Here is a 24,305-nt window from a genome sequence, read left to right as displayed (position 1 = left end):
TTCTGTAAAACATTTTTTTTCGCAGTCTGAAACAACTGACAGCTTAACATTTACACTGGGCAGTCTCTTCAGTTTAATATTTTCTCATTAAAAGAAAAGACTTCTGGAATGGAAGACGTTCCACAGGAATGTTCATGGTGGAGGGAGTCTTACAAGTACAAAATAATCCCTTAAAAATAAAGAAAAGAAACAGAAAGCTCTTTTGATGCAGGAGGCATCCTGAGTGTTTTTTTGGGAGGGGGAGACAATTTAATTTACATCTGACTTTGCCTGTGAAGACCTCTCACTGGGCATTCTTTTCTGCTCTCTCCTTTTATTATGAGGATTACCTCCTGACTTCTGACAAGCTGAGGGGTAGAGTTTGGAAAGCAGGTAATGTAAAAGATGGTACACATACTCCACAATCTATTGAGCGCCAAATCTATTTCCTGCTGATGGGCTTTCTGTGTTGAAGACAGGAAAGCAATTACCATATTTTCCCTGTTTCTCTTTTGTCCCCAGTACTCCTCACCTTTCTTCATGGTGTACTGGACCCTAATATAAGAAAGCTGTCCAGGCATGGGAAAGGGTTCCTCTGACTGCTGCTAGGGAAAGAGGACAGGTATGCACGTGAGAGAGAGTAGTACATGGCCTGAGGGATTTTTGTGGGTACCTTCTGTTTTCAGTACTACAGCAACAAACCAGTTGTACAGACCGATTTCTCTCTTTTCTTTTCATAACTCAAGTGTGCTGGTTTGAAGATGTTGTGTGCCCCAGAAAAGCCACGTCCTTTAGTCCTGATTTGATACTGTAGGGTGGTAACCTCTGATTAGATTTTCTTCATGGAGACTGGTTTGCTCGATTACGGTTGTGGCATTTGATTAGATTATTTCACAGAGCTGTGACTTGCCCATTTGTGGGTCTAGTCGTTTGATTAGATGGAGATGTGACTGCCCATTCAAGGTGGGTTTTGATTAGTTTACCTAGAGTCCTTTAAAAGGAGAGACATTTTGGAGAAGACACAGTTGCTTCAGAACCGACAGTGACACAAATATTTGCAGATGTTTGAAGTGCCAACTGAGAGAGCAGATGTCTTGACATGGATGTTTAGAGATGCTGAGCCCAGCAGACATCATTGTGTGCCTTCCCATGAGATACTAAGCAAGCCAGAACCCAGAGCTGTGTCCCAGAGGAGCTAAGTGAAGACCCACAGATGCTTAGAGAGGAAACCACTGGCATCAGAAGCTGGAAACAATGTAACCAGGAACAAGGACCAACAGACACCAGTCACATGCCTTCCCATGTGATAGATATCTTCCTTTCTTGAGTCAAGGTTTCTATCTCTGGATGCCTTAGTTTGGACATCTTTATGGTCCTTAGAACTGAACTTTTAACTTAATAAACTTCCTTTATAAAAGCCAACCCATTTCTGGCATATTGCATTCTAGCAGCATTTAACAAACTAATAAATCAAGTAATGCCTTCAGGACCCTTCTCTAGAACACTGGAGAGTTCATATCTAGAACAGTACAAGATTCCTTCCTGTAGTGCTGCTTTGATTATTAGGGAAGGGTCTCATACCAGCTTCTCCAGACAACTCTTTACCTACCACATAGGAAGTAGAAAATATATGCACACTGGGGACTTGAAGGAAAAAGAGAAGGGAATGTTCTAGTGCCTCTTCTCCTTTGCATGGGTGAATTAGCAGCTGAAGTCTGAGGATACAGCTAATAACCTTGTTTTCCATCTTAATTTGGGTGGTACCTTGCATCTGTAGCTGAGAATGTCGAGAACGGAGAATTGAAAACAGTTCTTGCCTGCTTTAGAGCTTGCCAAGTGAAGTTGGATGGACTAACTTTCTAATTAAGCATGATGACCAGCAACCAGATAGAACAAGGGCCAAGGCCACCTGTGCAGGGTCCAGTCCTCAATCTTACCTGGAGCCTCAATATCCCAGGGCATCTTACCACTTTCCAATACTCTGCTAATACAGTGCTTGATGCTTTCTAGGTGCTTGAAGAACACTCATGCTTCTCTTAAATTGCTCAAAGAGCTCTATATATGCTGTGAGCTCTTCATTTGATACCTTCTGAGGTAGGTGAGAGCTAAGTGTTCCTTAGCCCAGTAAGGAGAGAGCAAGGGCCTGATTTGAGACATGAAGTCACTGAGGGGGACAGAACCGAAGCCCTGGCCTACTGATTTTCAGTTGTACCATGCATCATGGAGGTTTACCTCTCACACAGGTTGCCTTACCTAGATGTTGCCTGCAGGGAAAATGAGCTGTTATTTTACTTACACTGGCCTATGTTTGAGGCCATGGGAGGGAAAAAAACAATTCATATTGGAATAAGGGAAGAAGAGAAAAATCATTTTCTATTTCCTAAGCCCAAAGCTGACCCCTCAGGAACTCAGTGAGCGCCTCTCATCAAAGCTCCAGGCCACTGGGGCTTGACCTACTCTGAGCAACTCACTCCAACAGAGTGGTACTTCTCAGTCTGTCTACTTCTGCTTCTTAGCAAGTAGAATGTCCAAAATCCAGTTTTTCACAATAGCTCCCATAGCAGTCCTGAGCTACCACGTAGGGGGTTGGAAGGCATAAGCAGTTTGCAGAGCTGACAGGAGCACAAAGCATGCTCAAAAATGGCTGCACACTTATGGGTCTAGAGATAGTCTAGCCTCAGATACAGGGACTCTTCCAACAAGCCAGTCCCCAGGCCACAGCAAAGTGTAGTGAGCAAGCAGCCAGAGCTTGCACTATACCGTTGGTAGTGGGACAACATGGCCTTGAAACTGCAGCTGAGCAAGGCCTCTGGCTGAAAGCCTCAAGGACTCTTCCCCTTGAACTTAGAGCAAGTACTAGAACAAGATCTGTTCACTCCATAGCCTTCAACCCCATGCAGTCAGGTTTGTTAACTTCCTGCTGTCCCATCAGGAATAGGTTGATGTGTCAGGAAAAGCGGAGGCTGCAGGGTGTATTGGCTGCGTTTACTTATTTCGTTGGAAAATAATGTTTTTCTCTTGAGGTAGGAATGTAAATGGACCCAGCCTTGGCTAACACTCAACATCTTGTAGCTCAATCTCCTCAGTTGTACTTTCTGCAAAGCAAAAGACAGGTCAATGTTAAAAATCAGCCATACAGTGGTTTTGTGGTGAGAACAAGATAGCACACGCTACTTCCAGCCTCAAAAGCATGAATTGATTATCACACAGCCAAGAGACGTTACCTTTGAGTTTGTGTCTCCTCTTCCTCTGGACTTTATACACACATTTATTACAGACCCACATGAGGCTGATTAACACTGCAGCCACAGCAGCAAGCAAAGCAAAGAAGACAGCGACAAAGTGGAGGTCTTCATAGAGGATCTCTATGGAGTGGGGTGAGGGGAAGGGGAAGAGAAGTCTTTTAATATTATGAAGTCGACCTCTCACACACGTGCAGTTCAGAGGGGTGTCAGGGTCCCTGGGGCAGTCTTACCAGACACATGTAGCACGATGGTGCCAAACTGGCTGCTCCCCAGGTGCTCAGTCACCGTGATGACATAGTAGCCAGAATCTCTCACACCCACACTGAAGAGCTGAATGGAGCCATTGTCAAAAGTGCAGATTCTGTCCTTGTGGCTCTGTGAGATGTTGGCCTGAGTCCCTGGTTTCCATTCCACAATCTTCTGTGCACCCCAGTTGGATGTATACTTCCATTCAATGGTGGGCACCCCATGGCAGGAGTATTCAACTGAGAGCAGAATGTCTTCTTCCACTGTGGCATTGATGATGGACTGGGGAATGTACAAGGACACTCTCTGACCTGCAGGATGGACTGCTAAATGTTGACACATTTATATTTAAGTAAACTTGTATAATTCATTTGATTTATTTAAGACATATTACATGTCAGGCATACATCTAGTTCTGGTACTGATGCTATAATGGTGAACAAGACACAAAGTCACCATTCCCTGGAGCTTACATTCTAGAAGGGAAACATTCAAGGGACAAGTAAATAAATGAGATAGTTCAGGATAATGAGAATTGCTTTAACGATAATAAAACAGGGTAATAGTGACTGGCAGGAATGCAGGTGGTACACACCATTAGATGGGATGGTCAGAGAAGACCTTGTTGAGGAAATGACATTGTGCTTACAAGACAAAGAGGAGGAAGAGGAGGCAGCCATGTGAATACATGGGAGAAACATTTCAGGCAAAGGGAACAACAATACAAAAACTGAAATAACAAGGTTGGTGTGTTTGAAAGAAAGCCAGTATGTTGGAATGCAGAGAGCAATGGGGAGAGTTTAGGAGACAAGGTTGGAAAGCTGGGCAGGAGCCAAGCCATGATGAAGGTCAGGGTCAGAGGTTGGGTTTTATTCAAGGGTAATGAAAAGCCATGAGGACTTAGGCAGGAAAGTGATGTCTCCATTAAGCTTGACAATGCTGGGAGTCAGAAGGGACAAGAGTAGAAGCTGAGAGACCAGTCAGGTGGCTGCTACAGGAGCCTAGATAAGAGATGAAGGTGGTAGCCTTGAAGACCAGTGAAGGGTAGTCTGATGTAAGATTTGGAAGCCAGAAGAACAGAACAAACGGACAAAGTAGATGTGGTCGTGTTGGGGATGAGGGGATAAAAGGGGCAAAGAGGCATCATGCAGAGATTGCTGTTTAAGTAGGTGGATAGCAGTGTCATTGGCTGAGATTATATATGTTTCATACATGTATTAAGTATGCACCAGGCCCCTGGCCCTGTACTAACTGCTTTACATGGATCATCTCATTAAAGATTCACATGATCCCCTGCAATTCTGTCAGGATTTACACATGAACTTTAGGCTCGACAGGACTAAATAGCTTGAGATTCACATAAGACTGCCAACTCCAAAGTAGCACTTTTTAAATTATTTTAAACTGCAGGTTTTATTGAAATATATTCACATACCATAAATCTATCCAAAGTATGTAATCAGTATCTCACAGTATCATCACCTAATTGTGCAATCATCACCCTCAGTTTTAGACTATTTTCACTGCTCCAAAAAGAAAAATAATAGATAGACATAAAAAAACAGAATACCTAAGATACCCTTACCCTTTCCTCATACCTGTCCCTAGTATCAGTATGGTACACCTATTACTGCTGATGAAAGAATATTAATGTACTACTGTTAACTACAGTTCATAACTTGCAGTAGGGAATTTTTCACCACATACCACTCAATTATTAACTCTTTGTATGTGTCATACATTTGTAGTAGTTTATGAATTTATTTATATCTGTAGTTTTAATCAATGGCAGAAATGACTCTAAACAACCCCTTTAAACCAAATTCACCTACAATTCAGCACTGTTACTTATAATCCCAATAACCCACACCTCTATCCACTTCCAAACATTTAAGTTCAACCTCATTAAAAATTCTTTACTTATTAGACATCCACTCCCCATTCTTTAGCTACTGTCAGTCTCTAGGTAACCTATAGTCTATGCTTCATGACTGAATTTACGTATACTAGTTAGGTCATATTAGTGAAAGAATACAGTATCTGTTTTTTTGATTCAGACTTATTACACTCAGCATTATGTCCTCAAGGTTCATCCATGTTGTCACATGCAAAGCTACACTTTTAACTCTGCATTCAAATCAAAGGCCAGTGATTGGTAGAGTGGAGGGCACATGTGACAAATGCCCCCAAACACTGAGAGGAGTGGTTAGGATTGGCCAGAGGATGGTTAGTGAATAGGACAGCATTTAAGCTTATTGCTCATCCTCTGGTTTCTACTTCCATTGCCTGTTAGGAGAATCCAGGCCTACCTCATCTCAGGAGGTACAGAGGCAGGCACGTCTAGGCATAAGCTAAGGAAGGAGGAGAACCATTCTTCTCTTAACTCTTTGGCTCTCTAGCACATCTTCTATGGGTTAGGAGTTTTACCGGGGACCTGCCATTAGTCCTTGAATCCAGCACCACACTGGCCACATCTTCCCAAACAGCAGGGTGTTGGCCTGGTGCAAGGTATATTATCATCCCCATTCTGCAGAGGAGCTCACTGAAAGTCACCAAGGTTAGGTAATTTGCCCAAAGTCACAGTAAAGGGCTGAGCAGAGAGTCAAATAACCAGCAACCAGCACTTTTTATTCTCCTGGTAATGGAACCAGGAAGAAGAAACACAAGCAATTAAGCAGGGGCATAAACAGTAGAATATTAAGCGTGCAAAAGGGAGGAAGTGCAATCTTGGCTGAGAACAGTGAGCAGATGCAGGTGGGGGCAGAACAAGATAGGGGTTATCCAAAGCAGTAGGAACTTTGTTTCTCAATCATTGAGGGGCCAGGATGGTACTCAAATAAAGGCATGATATGGTCCCCACTGGGTTTCTGGGAGGGCAGCCTGGCAGCAGAATTCATTATTCTATTGTTTACATCATTTCACTTATGCCCACTACCCGTATTGGGTCCTGTGCACCCTGGGAAGAACCATGACTGGAACACTTGGGAGAACAGCACTGGAGCAAAAACAGCCAAGATTAGCCTGGGGCGCTGGGTGTGGCAGAGCCCTAGTCACCTGTCTCCACCTAGACCACCAAGTCCCACCCAAGCCAGCCACCACCTGAACTGTGGAGAGGCAGGAGGAGGTGCGCATGCGTGTGGTAGGTAGTGTCGGTGAGATCATTATTGGAAGGACCGCCATACTGAAACCCCCCATTCCCATCCCACCCTGCCGCGCCTAGCACAGGTCCAGGCACTTTGTAGGTGCTCCAAAAATATACATATGAAGGACTGAATAAAAACATGCATGCCCTGGCTTAGAACTGTTGGCAATTGGAAAGGTGGGGAACCTGTGTTGAGGTGAGGGATGACAGATCTGGCTAAAGGAAATACTGGCAGGACCTTGTTTCCAACCCCTAAGTCAGTCGAGAGGGGAACAGCTAGGAGAAGAAATGGCAGAATTTTAAACTGCAACTAAAATATCCATGTTGGTGTCCAACTTCTGCTCTCTTGAACAGGCATGCCTGGAATTTCAGAATCAGCTTTGTGTAGGTGGCCAGCACAGTAACCCCAAATAATGGCTTTTGAGCTTAGCAAAAGAAGAGTTATGACGATCTGCATATAGCTTACAGGGTGCCTGTATTAGTTACGGTTCTCTAGGGAAACAGAAGCAACAAGAGATATATGTAAACATGAAATTGTATAAAAGTTTCTCATGCAACTGTGGGGATACACGAATCTAAATTCTATAGGGCAGGCTGCAAACTGGTAACTCTGATGGTTTTCCATGAATTCTCCAGGAAGGGCTGCTCACTGAAGTAGAGATGAAAGTTCTCTCTTCCAACTGCTGAACTTGTCACCTCTCCTTTAAAAGTCTTCAACTGATTGGATTAAATCCAGCTGATTGGATTTTCTCATTGAGGAAGACACTGCCCAATTGATCATAGATGTAATTAACCATAGATGTAATCAACTGACTGATGATTTCAATCCACGAAGTGTCCTCACAGTGATGGTTAGGCCAGTGCTTGCTTGACCAGACAACTGGGCACCATCACAAGCCTAAGTTGACACAGGAAAACTAATCATCACAGTGCCTGGCCCTCCTGCTAGCTCAATTCTTGATTATTCAGAAACCAAATCTCCATCTTATCCCAAGGGAGCACTCCTGACTGGGAAGTCACCTAGATGTCAGCCAAACCAAAACAAAGGGAAGGGATGTCTCCCTTCATCAGGTATCGGTACTTGTATCCCAACAGAAAAATCACTCAAAAGTAGCAATGGCCACCATTTCTATTGGTAACTCCTATCAGGTACAAGATGTTATACACACATCACCACAGCTCAGCGAAACTTGGAAAGCTGCGTGACTTACCCATTATCAGACTTGCAAAGATAAGAAGTTTGATAGTATACTATGTTGCTAGGAGTATGCAGAAGTTACACTCAAACACTACTGTGGTGATTGTAAATGGGTGTAGCCGCATTGAAAGGTAATATGGAGAAATCTGTAAAAATGTTTAAGAAGCACATAATACCCTTTGACACAGAAATTCCACTTTTATGAATTTACCCTACAGTTATGATATATGTATGCAAAGATATATATTTAAGTTTAGTCGTTGAAGCATAGTAGAATCAATTGTAGTGGTGGGACTGGAGAGAATCTAGGTGTTCACTGGTAGACACTGGTTAAATAAATTACCAATATTCAGACTCTGGAATACAACAAAGACATTTTTTAAATGAGGTAGACCTATATGTGTTGATATTAGATATCTAAAAAATATTGTAAAATGGAAAAAACTAAAGCACAGGGCATAATAGCATGCATACAATGCCCCCATTAGAGTAAAATAGTTATATATGTATACACACACAGATAACCAATAAATGCAACTATCCATATAAATATTTAGACCATCTCTGGAAAGTTACTCTCAAAACTAGAATGGGTTATCTCTGGGTGCAGACTGCATGTCTCAGGGGGAAAGAAGCCTGACATTTTGGTCTATACCCTTTTGAACAGTTTGAATATTTTAGCAAGTTTACAAATTACTTAAAAAATAAAAACACTGTGATTCTAAAAATAAACAGAATGCATGCCAAGACTGGTTTTGAGTCCCAGATGTTTCAGATTTGAAAATGTTAGTAATTCACCTTTATACAACTGACAAAGTCCTTCATAAGCACTACCTCAGGAGACAGAAGTGAAGGAACCACACCTCTTGTGGACCCACCCTCTCTCCCAGTGACTCATCAAGAACCCAAGTTTCAAATGAAGGTGTTAATAGATATGGGAGCAACCTATTCAGTCCTCAACTCTGCTGTGGGGCCCCTCACAAAGTCAAGGGAGTGGCTGGAAAAAAACCACCCAAAGTTACTGCCCCCCTCTGTTGTAAAATTGGAACTCAAAGTTTCTTCTCACCAATTTTTGAATATGCATGAGGGCCCTACTCCTCCACTGGGAAGAGACTGTTTAGCCAAATTGCAAGCGGAAATTACTTTCAAAGCGGAAGGGCTGAAAATTAAAGTGCCAGAAAATGAGGCTTGGTGGTTACAAACCACTTTAATTCAGACTCCAGGACAAGTGCAAGTTGAGTTGTAGCCCCTAGAAAGCCAGGTTGACCCCAGAGTCTGGGCTACTGAAGCCTAAGCTTCCTCAGATTAAGTGGTACTCTTTAGTGCTAAAGGCACAGTTGGGGCTCCAATTGGTCATTGTGAATTTAAAAGTTGTTGGGCTTCTTATCCCCTTTCAATCCCTAAACCCTTCCAATCCCCATCCAACCCCCTGTTCTCCCAGTTAAGAAACCTGGAACACAGGACTACAGGTTTGTTCAAGATTTAAAGGGCATGCATGCATGGCTGTAGCCTGTGGGCTGTGACGAGGCAAGCTCCTGCTGGAGGCCTGGGAGCCAGGGCCGGAGCCATGGCCAGTACAGTGGGAGCAACTGGACCGACCTTTACAGCTGCAGGATTTGCAGGCTGCTATGTTTTGCAAGCCATGAAGCATATGGAGCCTCAATTAAAACAAGTTTTTCAAAGTCTTCCAAAATCTGCTTTCAGTGGTGGCTATAACAGAGGAGGTTTTGAGCCCAAAATAGCAATACAGGAAGTAGTGTTAATATTAGGTGTAAGCCCGATTGCCAATAAAGGAAAAATAAGAGATGCTCATTGACAAATTATGCTCTTAAGTCACCCAGACAAGGGAGGACCTCCTTATTTAGCAGTCAAAATCAATGAAGCTAAAGATTCACTAGAAGGTCAAGCTAAAAAATGAGGTAAATGAATGATGAAAATTTTAATTCATGGTAGTTTATGTATATGATTACCAACTTTTTATAATAAAATGCCTCAAAGCTGTAATTTTAAGAAATGATTTAGCATAAAACCTTGTTATAATTTTAAATTTGAGAATTTTAAATCAGATTACAGTCTATTTTAGGATATTGAAGGTTAATTATTAACTATGGATAAATGTACTTATACCATTTGATTAGAATATTCACTGCTCATTTAGCTAATAAGTTGGTAGCTATACATTCCAAGCATTTCTCAAGGCAAGGTGAACACGACAGTTCCAGAACCCAAGGAGCTCCTGGTTTAATGGGGGAGTAATAAGCAGGTAATTAAAATATAATGATGTTATAATAGAATTGGCACAAACTGTTATATAGTAGGGACTCTTATCTCACTGGGAGAAGAGGTTGTTCAAGGTACAGAGAACCATGCTATAAAAAGCAAGTCCCAACTACCTGGAACCTTGGAGCCAAAGGAAACTGAAACATGTACATTTATATCATAATTAACAGAACTCAGATTTCATACTTAAAAAAAGTATTATAAAAAGAAATTTGAGAGAATGGTCCTGTTTTTAATCAAGAACATATTTACATTGTGTTTCAGCTATCCCCTTGACCATTTATAAATTGTTCCTTTAATTGGTTATTTTTTGACAAAGTTTTGTGACTGTTGTGACCAAGCTTAAGCACTCCTAGAGTAACTGAAAATGCACTCAGTATCAAAATATTTTTCAGTTTGGAATCTGAAGAATTTATATGCTAATGAATTTAAATAACATCTGAAGGTAAATGGCTCACAGTTGTTCTAACATTAAAATATTTAGAATGTCATGGGGGTAGTTCAGTGGTAGAATTCTTGCCTGCCATGCAGAAGACCTGGATTGATTCCTGGTCCATACACTTTCCCCCAAACAAACAAACAAAATTCAACAAATGATGCTGCAATAATGGGATACTCACATGGAAAAATAATAAAGTGACCCTGCCATACAATATACAATATATATATAAAGTGTCATAAGGATCTTAACCAGAAATGTATAAAATATCTAAGGTAAATCAGTGTGTGGTCACCAAAAGTAGTCTATATTGTGCAGTTCTAAGATAAATATATTTTACTACGTACCATCTAAACTTTCTTAAATCATCTTAAAGTGTTTTAATTATTAATGGATTTCACAAGACGTTTCAAGGTAAAATAGCAGAGATAATCATTTGGTGTTGGTATGTGTTTAGGGCATTTTGAAGTATGGGTATATGTGCTGTTTCATCCTCTTCACATTTAAAGTCTTTTTGATCAAATCTGTTCATCGTGTCTTTAGAATATGATCCTAAGACAGCCACACACACACAAAAAAAGATTTAAAGGCAATCAACAAAATTGTTAAAGACATCCATCCAGTTGTTCCGAATCCATACATATTACTGTCTACCTTAAGCCCTGCCCACTAACTCCTGGTTCTCAATATTTGATTTAAAAGACGCCTTCTTTTGCATTCCATTGAACACAGAAAGTCAGCCCCTCTTTGCTTTTGAGTGGGAGGAACCTATCATGGGACAAAAGGAACAGTATACTTGGACAGTCCTTCCTCAGGGGGTTAAAAATTCCCACTCTTTTTTGGTGAACAGTTAAGTAAAGACCTGTAAGAGCAAGCTTGGTAAAAGGGACAATACTTGAAATATGTTGATTACATCCATATTGCCAGTCCCACCAGGGAAGCTTGTGAAAATGATACTGTTAATATGCTTAACTGTTTAGCTGAGGTCAGATACAAAGTTTCAAAAGAGAAAGCACAAATGATAAGACAAAAAAGTAACTTCCTTGGGTTTTATCATGGAGCAAGGGAGGCATTCCCTAACAGACTATCAGGTTCAAACCATCATCCACATTGCACCGCCCAAGTCTAGATGGTAATTATGGGGGTTTTAGGCATGGCTGAATTCTGTAGAATTTGGATTCCTAACTTGGGGCTTATTGCACAACCCCTGTATCATGCCTTACAGAGTGAGGACACAGAGCCCCCTCACTTGGACAGCAGAATGCGGAAAAGCCCTGGGCCTCTCAGAACTGAAAAAAACTTCTGATCTGCTTGTGCATGAAAGAAGGGGAGTAGCCCTAGGTGTCGTCACACAGAAGCTGGGCCACAACTTCTGACCAGTGGCTTACTTCTCCAAAAATCTGCATAACACTGAAAAAGTCTACAGCCTGATGCAAGAAGCAGAAAAACTTACTCTTGACCATCCCATGATAATTCATGTCCCTCACAAAGTCTTAACCCTAACGGAGGGAAAGGCTGGACTTTGGCTCACTCAAGGGAGGTTAGGCTGGTACCAAATCCTCTTATTTGATAACCTGTAAGTAAAACTGGAAGTTTCACCCACTTTAAATTCTGCCTCACTGCTACCAGACTTGGGTGCTCTAAATCCTACTCATGATTGCCTGGAAGTTTTGTCTGAGAATTTCTCAGCTAAAGAGGACTTACTGGATACACCATTAAACAACCCCTGTATTAGAAATTTTCACTGATGGGAGTAGCTTTGTAGAGAAAGGGGAGCAGGAAGCCGCTAAGCTCTCATTAATGGCAGGAAAAGTCATTGAAGCTCGTTTCCTTCCACCAAGTACCTCAGTCCAAAAGGCAGAGAGCTAATGGCCCTAATTTGGGTCCTGGAAAAGAGTAAAGGGAAGTGGGTTAATATCTATACAGACTCTAAATATGCTTTTCTCATCCTCCAAGCACACAGAGCCATCTAGAAAGAACGTGGCTGCCTACTACAAGTAGCAAAGCTGTAAGGCACCCAGAGTAAGCTGTAAGGCATGCTTACTCGAAGTTGTTATGCTGCCTGCCCAGGTCGCAGTCTTCCACTGCCAAGGACATCAGAAAAGAGATTCATACACTGCTTCAGTGAATTGTAAGGCTGACTTAGCTACCAAGGTGGCTGCAAGAACCATGTACCACAGACCCCACATATGCCCTCTTATGGCACAGCAACTTCAAGATGTATTATAACCTGACTACTCAACCCAGGACTTAGCCTGAGCCAAAAATTGGTAGTATACAGGAAAAACTCATGGTGGATGGTTGGCTAATGCTGAAAACAAGATCCTGCTCCCTAAGAAACTTGTTTGCCCATCATAAAGTGGTACTATGAAACTACTCACATTAGGACTGAGGCACTTATAAAACTTATCTTGAGAACAGCTACTGGAACCCATCTAACCCAAGCTGCCTCTCGTGCCATGCTCTCCTGCCTACACTGCCAACAAAACAATCCTCACAGCAGAACGCAAAAAACCTCCCCTTGCAATTCAGTGTTGAGAAACCCTCCCTGCAGAAGATTGGCAAGCTGACTTCCCCGTAATACAGAGAGCCCGAGGGAATTTCAAGTATGTTCTAGTTTTCATGGACACCTTTACCAGATGGCCTGAAGTCTTCCTTTGCCAGAAAGAAGGGCATACCACTGTTTGTAAATTTCTTCTACAAGAAATCATACCAAGATTTGAGCTACATGCTTCTCCCTAGTCAGACAATGGACCTGCATTTATCTCCAAAACAGAACAGCAGCTTAGCTGTGATCTTGGAATCAAATGGGGACTTCATGCTGCATGGAGACCCCATCTGCAGGAAAAGTGGAACACAAGACCTGCACCTAAAAACAACCATCTGTACAAATTTGCCAAGAAGCCCACATATCATGGACTCAAACTTTGCCCATTACACTTTTCTGGGTTAGAGTGAGCCCATGCAAGAGCCTGGGCTTAGGCCCCTTTAAATTGATGTATGGAGGCCCTTCCTAAGTGGACCCAAAGAGCCATGCCCAAGTGCACACCCTTGTCTAAAGAAGAGCCCTTTAGAGGCTCTTCTGTTTGTCTGTTTAGATGATGTTAAGAATTACTGATTGCATATGTAGAATGGAATGATTTCTAAATGTTGTGTTAATTTCTTTTATTTTCTTTAATTAATAATAAAAAAAAAAGCTTCCCCCAAAAAAGAAGAGCCCTCAATAAGTGGGCCATAGAATTTAATGAAACCCTCAAAGTACTCTATTAGTTTGGCAATCTGAGGCATGCCTTTCCAGCTGATATTCCTCTGTGTATATTCAAGGCAGGAGACTGGATTCTGTTAAAAACCTAGAAGCAAGGTCTGCCAGAGGACCAGATTAAACCTAAGTGCAAGGCCCCTATTATGTTTTATTAACTATTATGTTTTATTAACTACTCACTCTTCTCTCAAGTTACAGGGTTTCAAGCCATGGGTCCACTAAACTCAAGTAAAACTGTGGATTGTACCAGACCTCAAATCCTTGGACATTCACCAGCAAAAAAGAAAAAACTGGGATATACCACTGAACACTTAGAAGGGCTGATATGGCTGTTCAAAAGAAAGCCTTTATCTGGCAGGCGGATTCAGTAGTCCAGAGTTTTTTGTCATTGTTGTTTATGCACTGTTCTTTTTTACTCCTCAGGCTCTCTTCAAAACTCAGGAGAACTTCCTCGCTCTTCTTTAATCCCCTCCCTCCAAAGTATTCAGATGACACAGAACATCACCAGCTGATGTTGGCTGTGTTTACCCTTGCAAACACCTATACAGCAGTCCCTGCCTTACCAAATCCTAGAACACTGGTGTCAGCTTGTGACTCCAAGGAGCCTTTGGTGCTTGGGCTGGAGTAGTTCAAGAATCACTCAACAACTTAAAGCAAAGAGCCAAGGACTACATATCCTTTGGAAAATCTATAACAATAATTACCTTCTGGATACCTAACTCTCTAACTAAGCAAGTGGCTTTTGCCCTTCATTGGACCCCTCATCTTCATCATCCTGCTCTCTGCTGCTGCCCCACCCTTATTAATGTCTTCAAAAATTTATTCACTTACAGTTTTCAGCCCTTCATTCTCCAGCTTGCTTCCCCTTCCCTATATCTCCACCCTAACTCAGCCAGAAGAAACTACAGAAGCCTTGAGACCGCGGCCCCTCTGCAGTGCTTGACGGGTTTGTCATCTATCCTGAAGAAAAGGGGAGTTATTGGAGTGGTTGTGAAAGATGGGGGTAGAGTTACTAGGATTACAAAGAAACTATTACAGTTTCATAGGGGAAGATGGTAGCCAGCTAGAACTATGGAAGAAAGAGAACCAAGAGTCCAGCATCCAAAAGTAATGAGATGTACATAGATTATACAAATTTAGAACCTATATTTAGACCAACATCATGTACTTTTGGTTAACTACATCCTGCTTCTCTGGTTGAACAGAGAAACTGGATTCAACCAGTTGCAAATGTCCTTAAGGTAACCCTCACCTTTTCAGTATAGTAAAAGACACATCCAGAGGTGGTGACTTTCCTCCATTTTTGAACATGCAACATATGAAATAGTATGTAGACAACACAGGATTATATAACCCTAGGGACATACTCATTAATTAGTAGTCAACAGATAATTATAGATGCAAATAATGCTAACTTTATGTAAAATACCTGGCCACAAGCTACACAAGAATATATAAATCAAGAATAGGAAAGTTTAGAGGTTCCAACTTCTGGACGAGGGTCAGACCCTTTCCTCTACAGATGCAAATAAATTCTTTGAATGGCCTACTTAGGTTGTAGCTCTTTTAACTTAGAGCAGTCACTATTGGTTTTCCTAAGAGGTTGGTGGTTTCTTAACCTAACACATATGCCAGGCAGTGTGATTAAATGCTTCACAGGTATTTGCTTATCTGGTCACTATTTTACAGGAAACTGAGGCTTAGAAACATAAGTGCCCAAGTCCTTGCTAAGTAAAAATCAGACCTGAGACTGGGACCCAAGTCTTTTTCACTGTCCCACAGCTACCACAAACAAGATAAGACACTTGAATCTAGAGGTGGAGTTTTATATTTCTCTTGTGTTTCCCAAAATAGTACACTGTTCAGTATATGTGAAGACTTGGGAGATAAGTGTCACAAGCAGCAAGAGTCTAGACCCGGCTGTCCAATATAGTAGCCACTAGCCACATATGGCTATTGAGCACTTGAAACTGGCTAGCTGGGATTGAGATAAGCTGTAAGTGTAAAATACACACAAGATTTTGAAGACTTAGTACAATATACAGAATTTAAGTTATTTCTTAATAATTTGAAATATTGATTACATATTGAAATAGCATTATTTTATATCTAAGGATTAAATTAAATATAGTATTAAAACTAATTTTACCTGTGTCTTTTTAAAAATTTTAATGTGGCCAATAGAAAATTAAAAATTACATTTGTGGCTTACATTTCTCAGGAAAACCAACAGCAACTGCTCTAAGTTAAAAGAACCACAACATAAGTAGGCCATTCAAAGAGTTTATTTGCATCTGTAGAGCCAATAGTGGAGTTTTTATTGGACTATCACTTCCTTATGCTCCTGCAAAAAAAAAAAAAAAAATTCTTGTTCTTCTGAGGTTGTTCTGCCCTCTCCCATACTTGACAAGACCACTTCTATGATGTCTGTCTTTCCTCCTCATTCTTTAAACACTTTAGCAATCTTTTTACTGCTGGTCCTGGCATCATCTTGAATACCTCAGACATTTCCATGGGCTATTCATCCAGCTCCCTCATCACAGGAGCCATCCTCCTTCTCCTTCCAGGAAAGCAGCTGGTTCTTTGGCCACAGTTTCTCTCCTTCCTGTTAATTGTTCAACTTCCATTGGCCTCATTGGTCCTTGCACTCCGCTGATTCCCTCTCTTTACTTCCAATCCATTATCTTCACTTCCTTCCCTATCCAGTCAAGTTTCCATGGCCCAGTATGTCCTAGAATTCTTACCAACTTCCTTACCTCTATCTTTTCATCATGTCTGTCTGGTAAAACCCTAGCCATGAATCAATAACTATCTACTTTTTCTTGCCCGTACTTGAGTAACCAACACTGCAGGAGAACATCCCAGTCAGATGCTCTACAGAATAACAATTATTCTGGAGGTGCTCTCCAGACACATTGTTTCCACTGAAAATTCACGATCACCAAATTCAAGAGGGTTCCCCATACTGGAAGATCTTACTAAGTTTTTCTAGTAGATGTACTATTTCTTTTTTCATAATAACTATTACAAGGGCTCTCCAATCTCTTTGGACTTCCAAAGTCCTCCAAATTCTTAGGAGATGACCTTCCCCTCCTGGGGCACTATTGACCACTCCCTCCTTTTTGAAACACCCTCTTGAATTTGGATTCTGGGCCACTATATTGGTCTGGTGTGCCTCCCATCTCTCTGGCTACATCTTCTCAATCACCTTTGTAAGCTCATCCTCTTTGATCTGTCATTAAATGCTGGAGTTTCCTGAGGATTGGTTATATCACCCTCCTGCTTAACACCCTTGTTTGGCTCTCCAGTGATCTTAGAATAACTCGAAACTCCTTCAGTGGCTTGATTGGCCAGGTATGATCTGGTCCTGCCTACCTTTCAGGCCTCAGCATCCTCAAATGCACTTTGAGCTTTGGGCTCCCCGCACACTTTTTTCAGCCACTTGGGTTCATCAGGTTTAGTCCCACAACAGGGACTTTGAACGTGCTCCTCCCTCACTCTGCTCCTTCCCTTGTCTGCCTATTAACCTTTATTCTACCTTCAGGCCTCAACCATTACCTTTTTCAGGGAAGTCTACCAACCCACAGTTTAGGTGAGATCCCCTCTTACAAGTTCTTTTTTTTTAATAATTTTTAAAGTTGTGTAACATATATACAAAGCAAAGAAAGAAAAAAGCATAGTTTTCAAAGCACTTCTCAACAAGTAGTTACAGGAAAGATCCCAGGGGCTACCATACCGTCATTTCAGATTTTTCCTTCTAGCTGCTCCATAATATAGGAGGCTAGAAGGAATAAATATATATTTTTATCATCACAGTTGACTTTTTGTGAAAAAATAACATATATAAAAAAAAGCAATAAATTTCAAAGCACAGCACAATAATTAGTTGTAGAACAGATTTCAGAGTTTGATATGGGTTACAATTCCACAACTTCAGGTTTTTACTTCTAGCTTCTCTAAGATACTGGAGACTAAAATAAATGTCAATTCAATGATTCCGCACTCATATTCGTTTGTTAAACCCCACCTTCTCTGTATAACTCCACCATCACCTTTGATCTTTCTATCTCATTCTTTAGGGGTATTGGGCTATGCCTATTCTAACTTTTTCACCCTTTTACATGTTCTTGAAGCACTTTTTCTTCATGGTAACTATGGTAGTTTTTAAGTGTAAATTTACTTGTGATAATTTGATGTCTGTCCTCTGCATAGACTATAAGTTCCTTGAGGCCGGGAGCTGCCGATATGGCTCCCCACTGCAGTCCCAGAACCCTGTATAGCACCTGGCCCAGAGAACAGATGTGCATTCCTACACAGTGACTTCCCCTTATTGGACTACAGATTTGGTCTGGGCAGGATGAGGGGGCACAAAGAGGGGAGACTAGGACTGTGCCAAACTGAGTCCAGGATCAGGGGTTATGACCCCACAACCCGGTCTGGTGTTATTCTTGAGGCTCAGTTTGGCTCCTTTGCCCTATCTGAAATATGTGGTGTATCCCACCTGAACAGTCCCTTACATGTGCATGAATGTGCGCATACACACACACACACACACACACACACACACACACACTCATACACACAGGGTCCAGTTCCTGAGTTTCTGGTAGACAGGGCCATTTGTGGTAAGAATACCAAGGAATCCTACCAGGAAGGCAAGTCCTTCAGAGGAGAGGAGTCAAGCAGATGGAGGTTCAAATCCTGGTCTGCCATTTATTAACTTTGTGACCTTGACACGTTACCCCAAAGTCACTGAATCACTATTCCTCATTGGTAAAACAGGGATAGCACAGCCACCTCAGATCTGATCTGTTAGAAGGGATAAAAAGGAACGAGTGCGTGTCAAATACCTGGCATAGTTCCTCCCACTCCTGTAAAATAATAAGTGGTAGCCACAAAGCTCTATACCTGCTATGCCTAGAAGAACACTAGGCCTAATCAGAAGACAATTCATGGTGCAGTTTGTACCTCAGGCTGCTGTAAGCAAACCCAAGAAATAAGTTATCTTTTTTTTTCAAATGAACTCATGTTAACCGCGTCTTTCCTGCAACAAAACCTTTGTACAAAAGCAATGTAAAAGCTTTTAAAAGAAAACAAGGAATGTTTCCAAACTCTAAAAATTATTAAAGTTATCATTCCTGTATAAACACATAGACAACTTCAATTGATTCTTTAGTAATTAGAGTTGTGGGAATTTAGGTTCAATTCTATTTTGAGAAGTTGGTTTTATATGATTAATATTTATCCAGAAGTACTTTATAAGTATATATTGGAAAAATGTAATTTTTAAAACAAAGCAAGCTAAGCGCTTCTCCTTTGAAGGCTGCCTAACACCTCTGCAGAGGTATTCAGGACGCCCAGTTCAGTCCTCAGGTGACCGACTGCCCGTAAGCAGAGGGCAGGAAGCGAGGACAGGAAGCGAGGGCAAGATGCCGGCCAGAGCCAACACTGTGGGACCAGAGTACCAAGGCCCTGGTCTTGGCCAAACTGCTCAGATCCTTGCACCTCTCTCATCCGCCATTTCTCATCTGTAATTAGGGCTCACTGGGGATTGGTACCAATGATTCAATTAAGAACACTTAAGGAGGAACTACTGCACGTCACACCGTCTGTAGGGAAGTGGGTATTAACTAATTCCCTACTCTACCCAAACGCCTCCTCAGAGCCCCTGCGGGAAAGGCCTGGAGAACCCACCAGGCCACAGCAGGCCACAGCTGATTGGACCAAACTGGACCACCTGATCCGAGCAGGGCCAATCAGATTCTCTCTCCTCAGGGTCTAGATCAGGACGCAGCCACACCTTAGCCTGGCAGGTATGTGAGAGAGGTGATGAGCCTGAGCCGGAGCCAGGTGGTTCATGTGTGAGAGGCGGCAATCGGGCGGCTCACGCGGCCCAAGGACTTTGGGAGAGGGCCTGCGGTGTTCCCAGATGGCTTCCCCATCCTGGTTCCAGTCCTAAGATGGCGTCTCTGTCCTTATCAGACACCACTGCTTCCCTGTAAAGGTATTTTTCCCTTGGATGACTCCTGTTTCTTACAAATTAACCTCTCTGACTCTGTTTCTTCATCTGTGACGTGGGTCTAATACCTACTTTGCATGATTGTGAAGATTCAGTGGCTGGCACCCAGTAAACACTCACTGTAAGGTGGGTTAAAAATATATAGTCTACCAGACAGCTTTTGTTGGTGTATAAATTACATTATAAAAAACAAATATATATATAGTCTAAGGGCAGGCGATGGTGGCGCAGTGGCAGAGTTCTTGCCTGCCATGCCAGAGACTCGAGTTTGATTCCCAGTGCCTGCCCATGCAAAATAATAAATAAAAATAAAATTAAAAAATATATACTTCAATAGTGCTAGCTTGAGGAATTGGTATGATGTTATGATCAGGGGCCTGGTAGGACAAGGGTGGGAGCCTTTGAAACTACAGGGTGAGGATGGAATCTAGGGCTCACCCCATTCAGACCTGCTCTCTACCCATATATTCCCACCGTGTTTGTCAGCCTTTCCGTGCTTTTGTATACAGGAATACCTGCCTTCAGATATCTAGTTTTCCAATTGGAAAGGACTGAATCAGCGAATCTAGTTGTTTTCAAACCCTAACAGAACATCAGACCATCTGGGGTTAATTTTTAGAACTACCTGGGATCAATGAATTCACAATCTTTGGGGGTGGCAACAAGGCCTCTGTGTTTTTTTAAACCCCCCCTTGTCATTACAGTATGTAGCCAAGATGGACAAACATTGAGCTGAAACACACTAAAATGTTAGCTGCTGAAAATCATTTATTATAAACTCCTTCATAAGGGGTATTTTTAATGCATTTTTTAAGACATTATTTATTCACATAGGATGTAATCATCCAAATTGTACAATCAGTGGTTCATAGTATCACCATAGTATCACCATATAGCTGTGCATTCATCACAATAGATTTTTGAACATTTCTATTATTCTGAAACAAAAAAAATTAAGAATAAAAGTGAGAAGGAACACCCCAAACATCCCATACCCCCATCCTACCAATTATTTATTTATTTATTTATTTGTCTTTTTAATTTTTTCTAACTCATCTGTCCATACACTAGATAAAGGGAGTGTCAGTTACAAGGTTTTCACAATCACAGGGTCAGACCTTCAAAGCTCTATAGTTATTTAATTGTCTTCAAGAATCAAGGCTATTGGATTACAGTTCAGCGGCTCTGGAATTGGACAGACTTGTGTTCAAAATACTGGCTGCTCCAGTACACCAAAAAACTGAAAGGTGATATCTATATACTGCATGAGAATAACTTCCAGAATGACCTCTCAACTCTATTTGCAATCTCATAGCCACTGAAACTTTTGTTTCGTTTCTCTTCCCCCTTTTGGTCAATAAGGCTTTCTCACTCCCATGTTGCCAGGGCCAGGCTTGTCCCCTGGAGTCATGTCCCAACATTGCCAGGGAGATTTATACCCCTGGGAGTCATGTCCCATGTAGGCAGAGCAGTGAGTTCAAATGTGGAGTTGACTTAGGCCACTTATGAGCAACAAAAGAGGTTCTCTAGAGATGATTCTTCAGCATAATCACAAGTAGGCTTAGCTTCTCCTTGCAGGAATAAGTATCATAAGAGCCTAAATCAAGGGCCTGGCCCATGAGATTGGCAGTCTCTAATGATTGTGAGAATATCAGGTCCTCCCCAGGATTTTTCCCCAGTCCCTTAAGGGGACTTTACACACAGTGGATGTTTTAATAAAGCCTAAAACCAACGGTATGAAAGACTTCTGTGTAAATGGAATGTTTGAGGCACTTGTGACAAGCCCTTTCTCACAGAGGTGGAACTTTTTCTGGCATCCCTCAGATTGCATTGTATCTGGCTGGTCCTGTTGCTAGTGATGCTTTGGAGTTTGGGAGGAAGAAAGGGCAGGCTAAATAATTCTTTTTGCCCCCTCCACTCTCTCCAGTGTTATAATGCAGTGGTTCTCAACATTTAGAATGCATCACAAATCACCTGGAGGGTTTGTTAATACACAGCCCTATCCCCACATTTTTTTGTTTGTTTTTGCCTGGGCAGGCACCGGGAATCAAATCCACAGTTTTTGATTCAGTAATTCTGGAGTGAGGCTGGAGAATTTGCATTTCTAACAAATTCGTAGCTAATGTTGCTGCGTCTGGTTCCAGCACCACACTTTTAGACTCTGGCAGTAAAGATTCCCCAAAACCTTAGGCAAAGGGCATACTGAGAATGCTCCCAGGATCCCAGCAGGCCAGGACTCCTTTTCTTCTTCCCCATACTGTGACACCACTTCTGCCAGCAGGGGACCAGACTCTGGTGCAGAATTTATTTTGGAGAAGGGAAGACTTGTGACACCTATCATAGCTTTCAAATCATTGCCAGAATGAATAAAGAGTGAAAGGAGACTGAGTCTGGTGAAAAGAATTAAGGCAATGTGTGTATAAAGGACACATTCATGGACTCTGGAATTAGCAGACTTGTGTTAAAAATTTAGCTCTGCCCCTAACTGTGTTATCTGGGGTAAATTAATTTCTTTCAGCCTCAGTTGTCATGCTTATGTAATAAGGGTACTATAATACTACACTGCCCAAGACCTGCAGCAGAATGAAATTGAAATGAGACAATACATGTCAAGAGTATCACAGATTCTACCGTTTGGTGATTGCTTAATAAATATTAGCAATTACAATTCTTTGAAGAAACTAAGGTAGTGAATCCCCCATGCCCATCAGTGTGTATGCAGAAGCTAGAATTGTACCAGAGATTAAGCAGTATATCTGGGTTAGGAACTAAAAGGTTGGGTGGAGGAGGCTGGTTATTCCAACCCAAAGGACATAGTAGATATAGAAATGGAATGAGCATTTGTAAATGTGTGATTTTATACTGGTGGAATTCCTTCAGGTCTCTTTTACCACACCTTTTACAGGTACAAGCAAGAGCCACCCTTGCTCGTAAGTGGGCTCTCTTCTGAATGGCCACAGGCTATGTGAAGCCATTGCCATGCTTCTAATAAGATACCAAGGATGCCAAGGAAATCAGGTGTGGCAGGGGTCACTGCCTTGCCTTGCGCAACCTCAAGGAAGTGGGGACCTGGCTGGGTCAGGCACTGATGCAACCTGAGTTTAGCACAGGTGGCCATGAATGCCTACCTCTTTGCCCTCTGCACAGCTGGACTGCATGTAAAACTTATTATAGTTAGGCCTGGGTCTATGGCCTGTTTGGGGAACTGGAAGGATTGCTCCTTCTCACACACCCCTGAAGTAAACCTAATGTGATGAACAGGAGGAAGAAGTATGTAATGAAACTGGGTGATGTTGGAGATTGAGTCTTGCTCCCTACAAAAGATGTTCAAGTCCTAACCCTTGGCCCTGTCAGTGTGAACCCATTAGTAAATAGGGCCTCTGAAGATATTAGCAATTAAATCCCATCCCAAAGTTAAATAGAAAGTTTGGTTGATGGGGGTGGGGAGGGGAGGAAAGAGCAGATTGGATGCACACTTCTAGGCTTTGACTTCTAAAAGAAATCTCTCCCAGTGCCACTGTGAGCTTGGGTGCAGGGATATTATATGAGCCCAATTTTATAGATGGGCAAACAGAGAAGCCTTATGTTAGGTGCCCTGGCTAGTTCCTGGTGTTGAGGGAACCACTGGCCTAACCTAATTCTTTGGCACTAGTGTAAGGGTCTATCAGAGGAACTATGTAGTATCTTCCACTTGAGACCCAAGATCTTCCCAAGCTTCATTCCTTTAATAGACAACTTGTCAGGTTTAATATTATGAAATTGAAGGAGAAAAACTTGGTTTAATTAAAGAATCATCATGCCTCCAGCTGTCTCACAGAGAGAGAAGGTGCCTGTGCTTATGATTCCCTGCTGCTCAGAATTTTCTCCCTCCCTGCTCACCTGGCTCCCTTCTACTTGGCCTTCAAGGCTTCTTCAAGAAGTCTCCTTCCAACTTCAAATTAGGCTAAATGCCTCTCTGTGCCCCGACGGATGGCATCTGGCATTGAAATAATCTGTTTAGGGACTCAAGTCTCTAAACTGTACGATCCTGAGTGCAGGGACTGTGCTATATATCCCCAGCTCCTGGTATGGGGCCTGACATATAGGTGCTTGAGGACTATCAACTGAGCCATATCAAACTTCAAAGTAAAGTAGTCTATTCTCTTGACTTGTACCTGGTGGGAGAGTACTTACAGGTTTGTCAGGCTAAAACCACAGATAAGACATAAGTGAGACTCTACTATGGTGCACCATAGTGGGTGTTCTGAGAACAGAGAGTGGGAGATTGGTGCACAACTTCCTGACAGACTATTTCCATTGGAGGAGAGTAATGGCGGGGATTTGGAGATGGTCTAGTTCAGCCACACATTAGAATCATATGAGGAGTTTAAAAACTGAACAAAACAGTGCCTCAGAATATTGATTTAATTGGTCTGGGTTAGGACATGGGTATTTGTAATTTTTTAAAGCTCTTCAGGTGGTTTAACGTGCAACCAGGGCTGAGATCAACTAGACT

At 42.0% G+C, this 24,305-nt stretch overlaps 1 protein-coding gene and 1 pseudogene across 1 annotated transcript in view; one reads left to right on the top strand and one right to left on the bottom strand.

Moving 5' to 3' along the window:
- The window catches only part of VSTM5 (V-set and transmembrane domain containing 5), a 29,006-nt gene continuing 4,701 nt past the window's right edge, over nucleotides 1–24,305 (bottom strand). Inside the window, exons 2-4 of the mRNA XM_077113247.1 lie at nucleotides 3,455–3,781; nucleotides 3,204–3,344; nucleotides 1–3,074 (exon numbers count right to left, since the gene is read on the bottom strand). Coding sequence (XP_076969362.1) covers nucleotides 3,031–3,074; nucleotides 3,204–3,344; nucleotides 3,455–3,781 — 512 coding nt within the window. The 3' untranslated portion in view covers nucleotides 1–3,030. The remainder of the gene's footprint in view (nucleotides 3,075–3,203; nucleotides 3,345–3,454; nucleotides 3,782–24,305) is intronic.
- LOC143644359 (mitochondrial import inner membrane translocase subunit TIM14 pseudogene) lies at nucleotides 8,124–9,899 on the top strand (annotated as a pseudogene).

The sequence above is a fragment of the Tamandua tetradactyla genome, chromosome 8 (assembly GCF_023851605.1).
Source record: "Tamandua tetradactyla isolate mTamTet1 chromosome 8, mTamTet1.pri, whole genome shotgun sequence".
Taxonomy (NCBI): Eukaryota; Metazoa; Chordata; class Mammalia; order Pilosa; family Myrmecophagidae; genus Tamandua; species Tamandua tetradactyla.
Note: the sequence above shows the minus strand (reverse complement) of the source record. Positions and strands in the feature narration are given on the sequence as shown.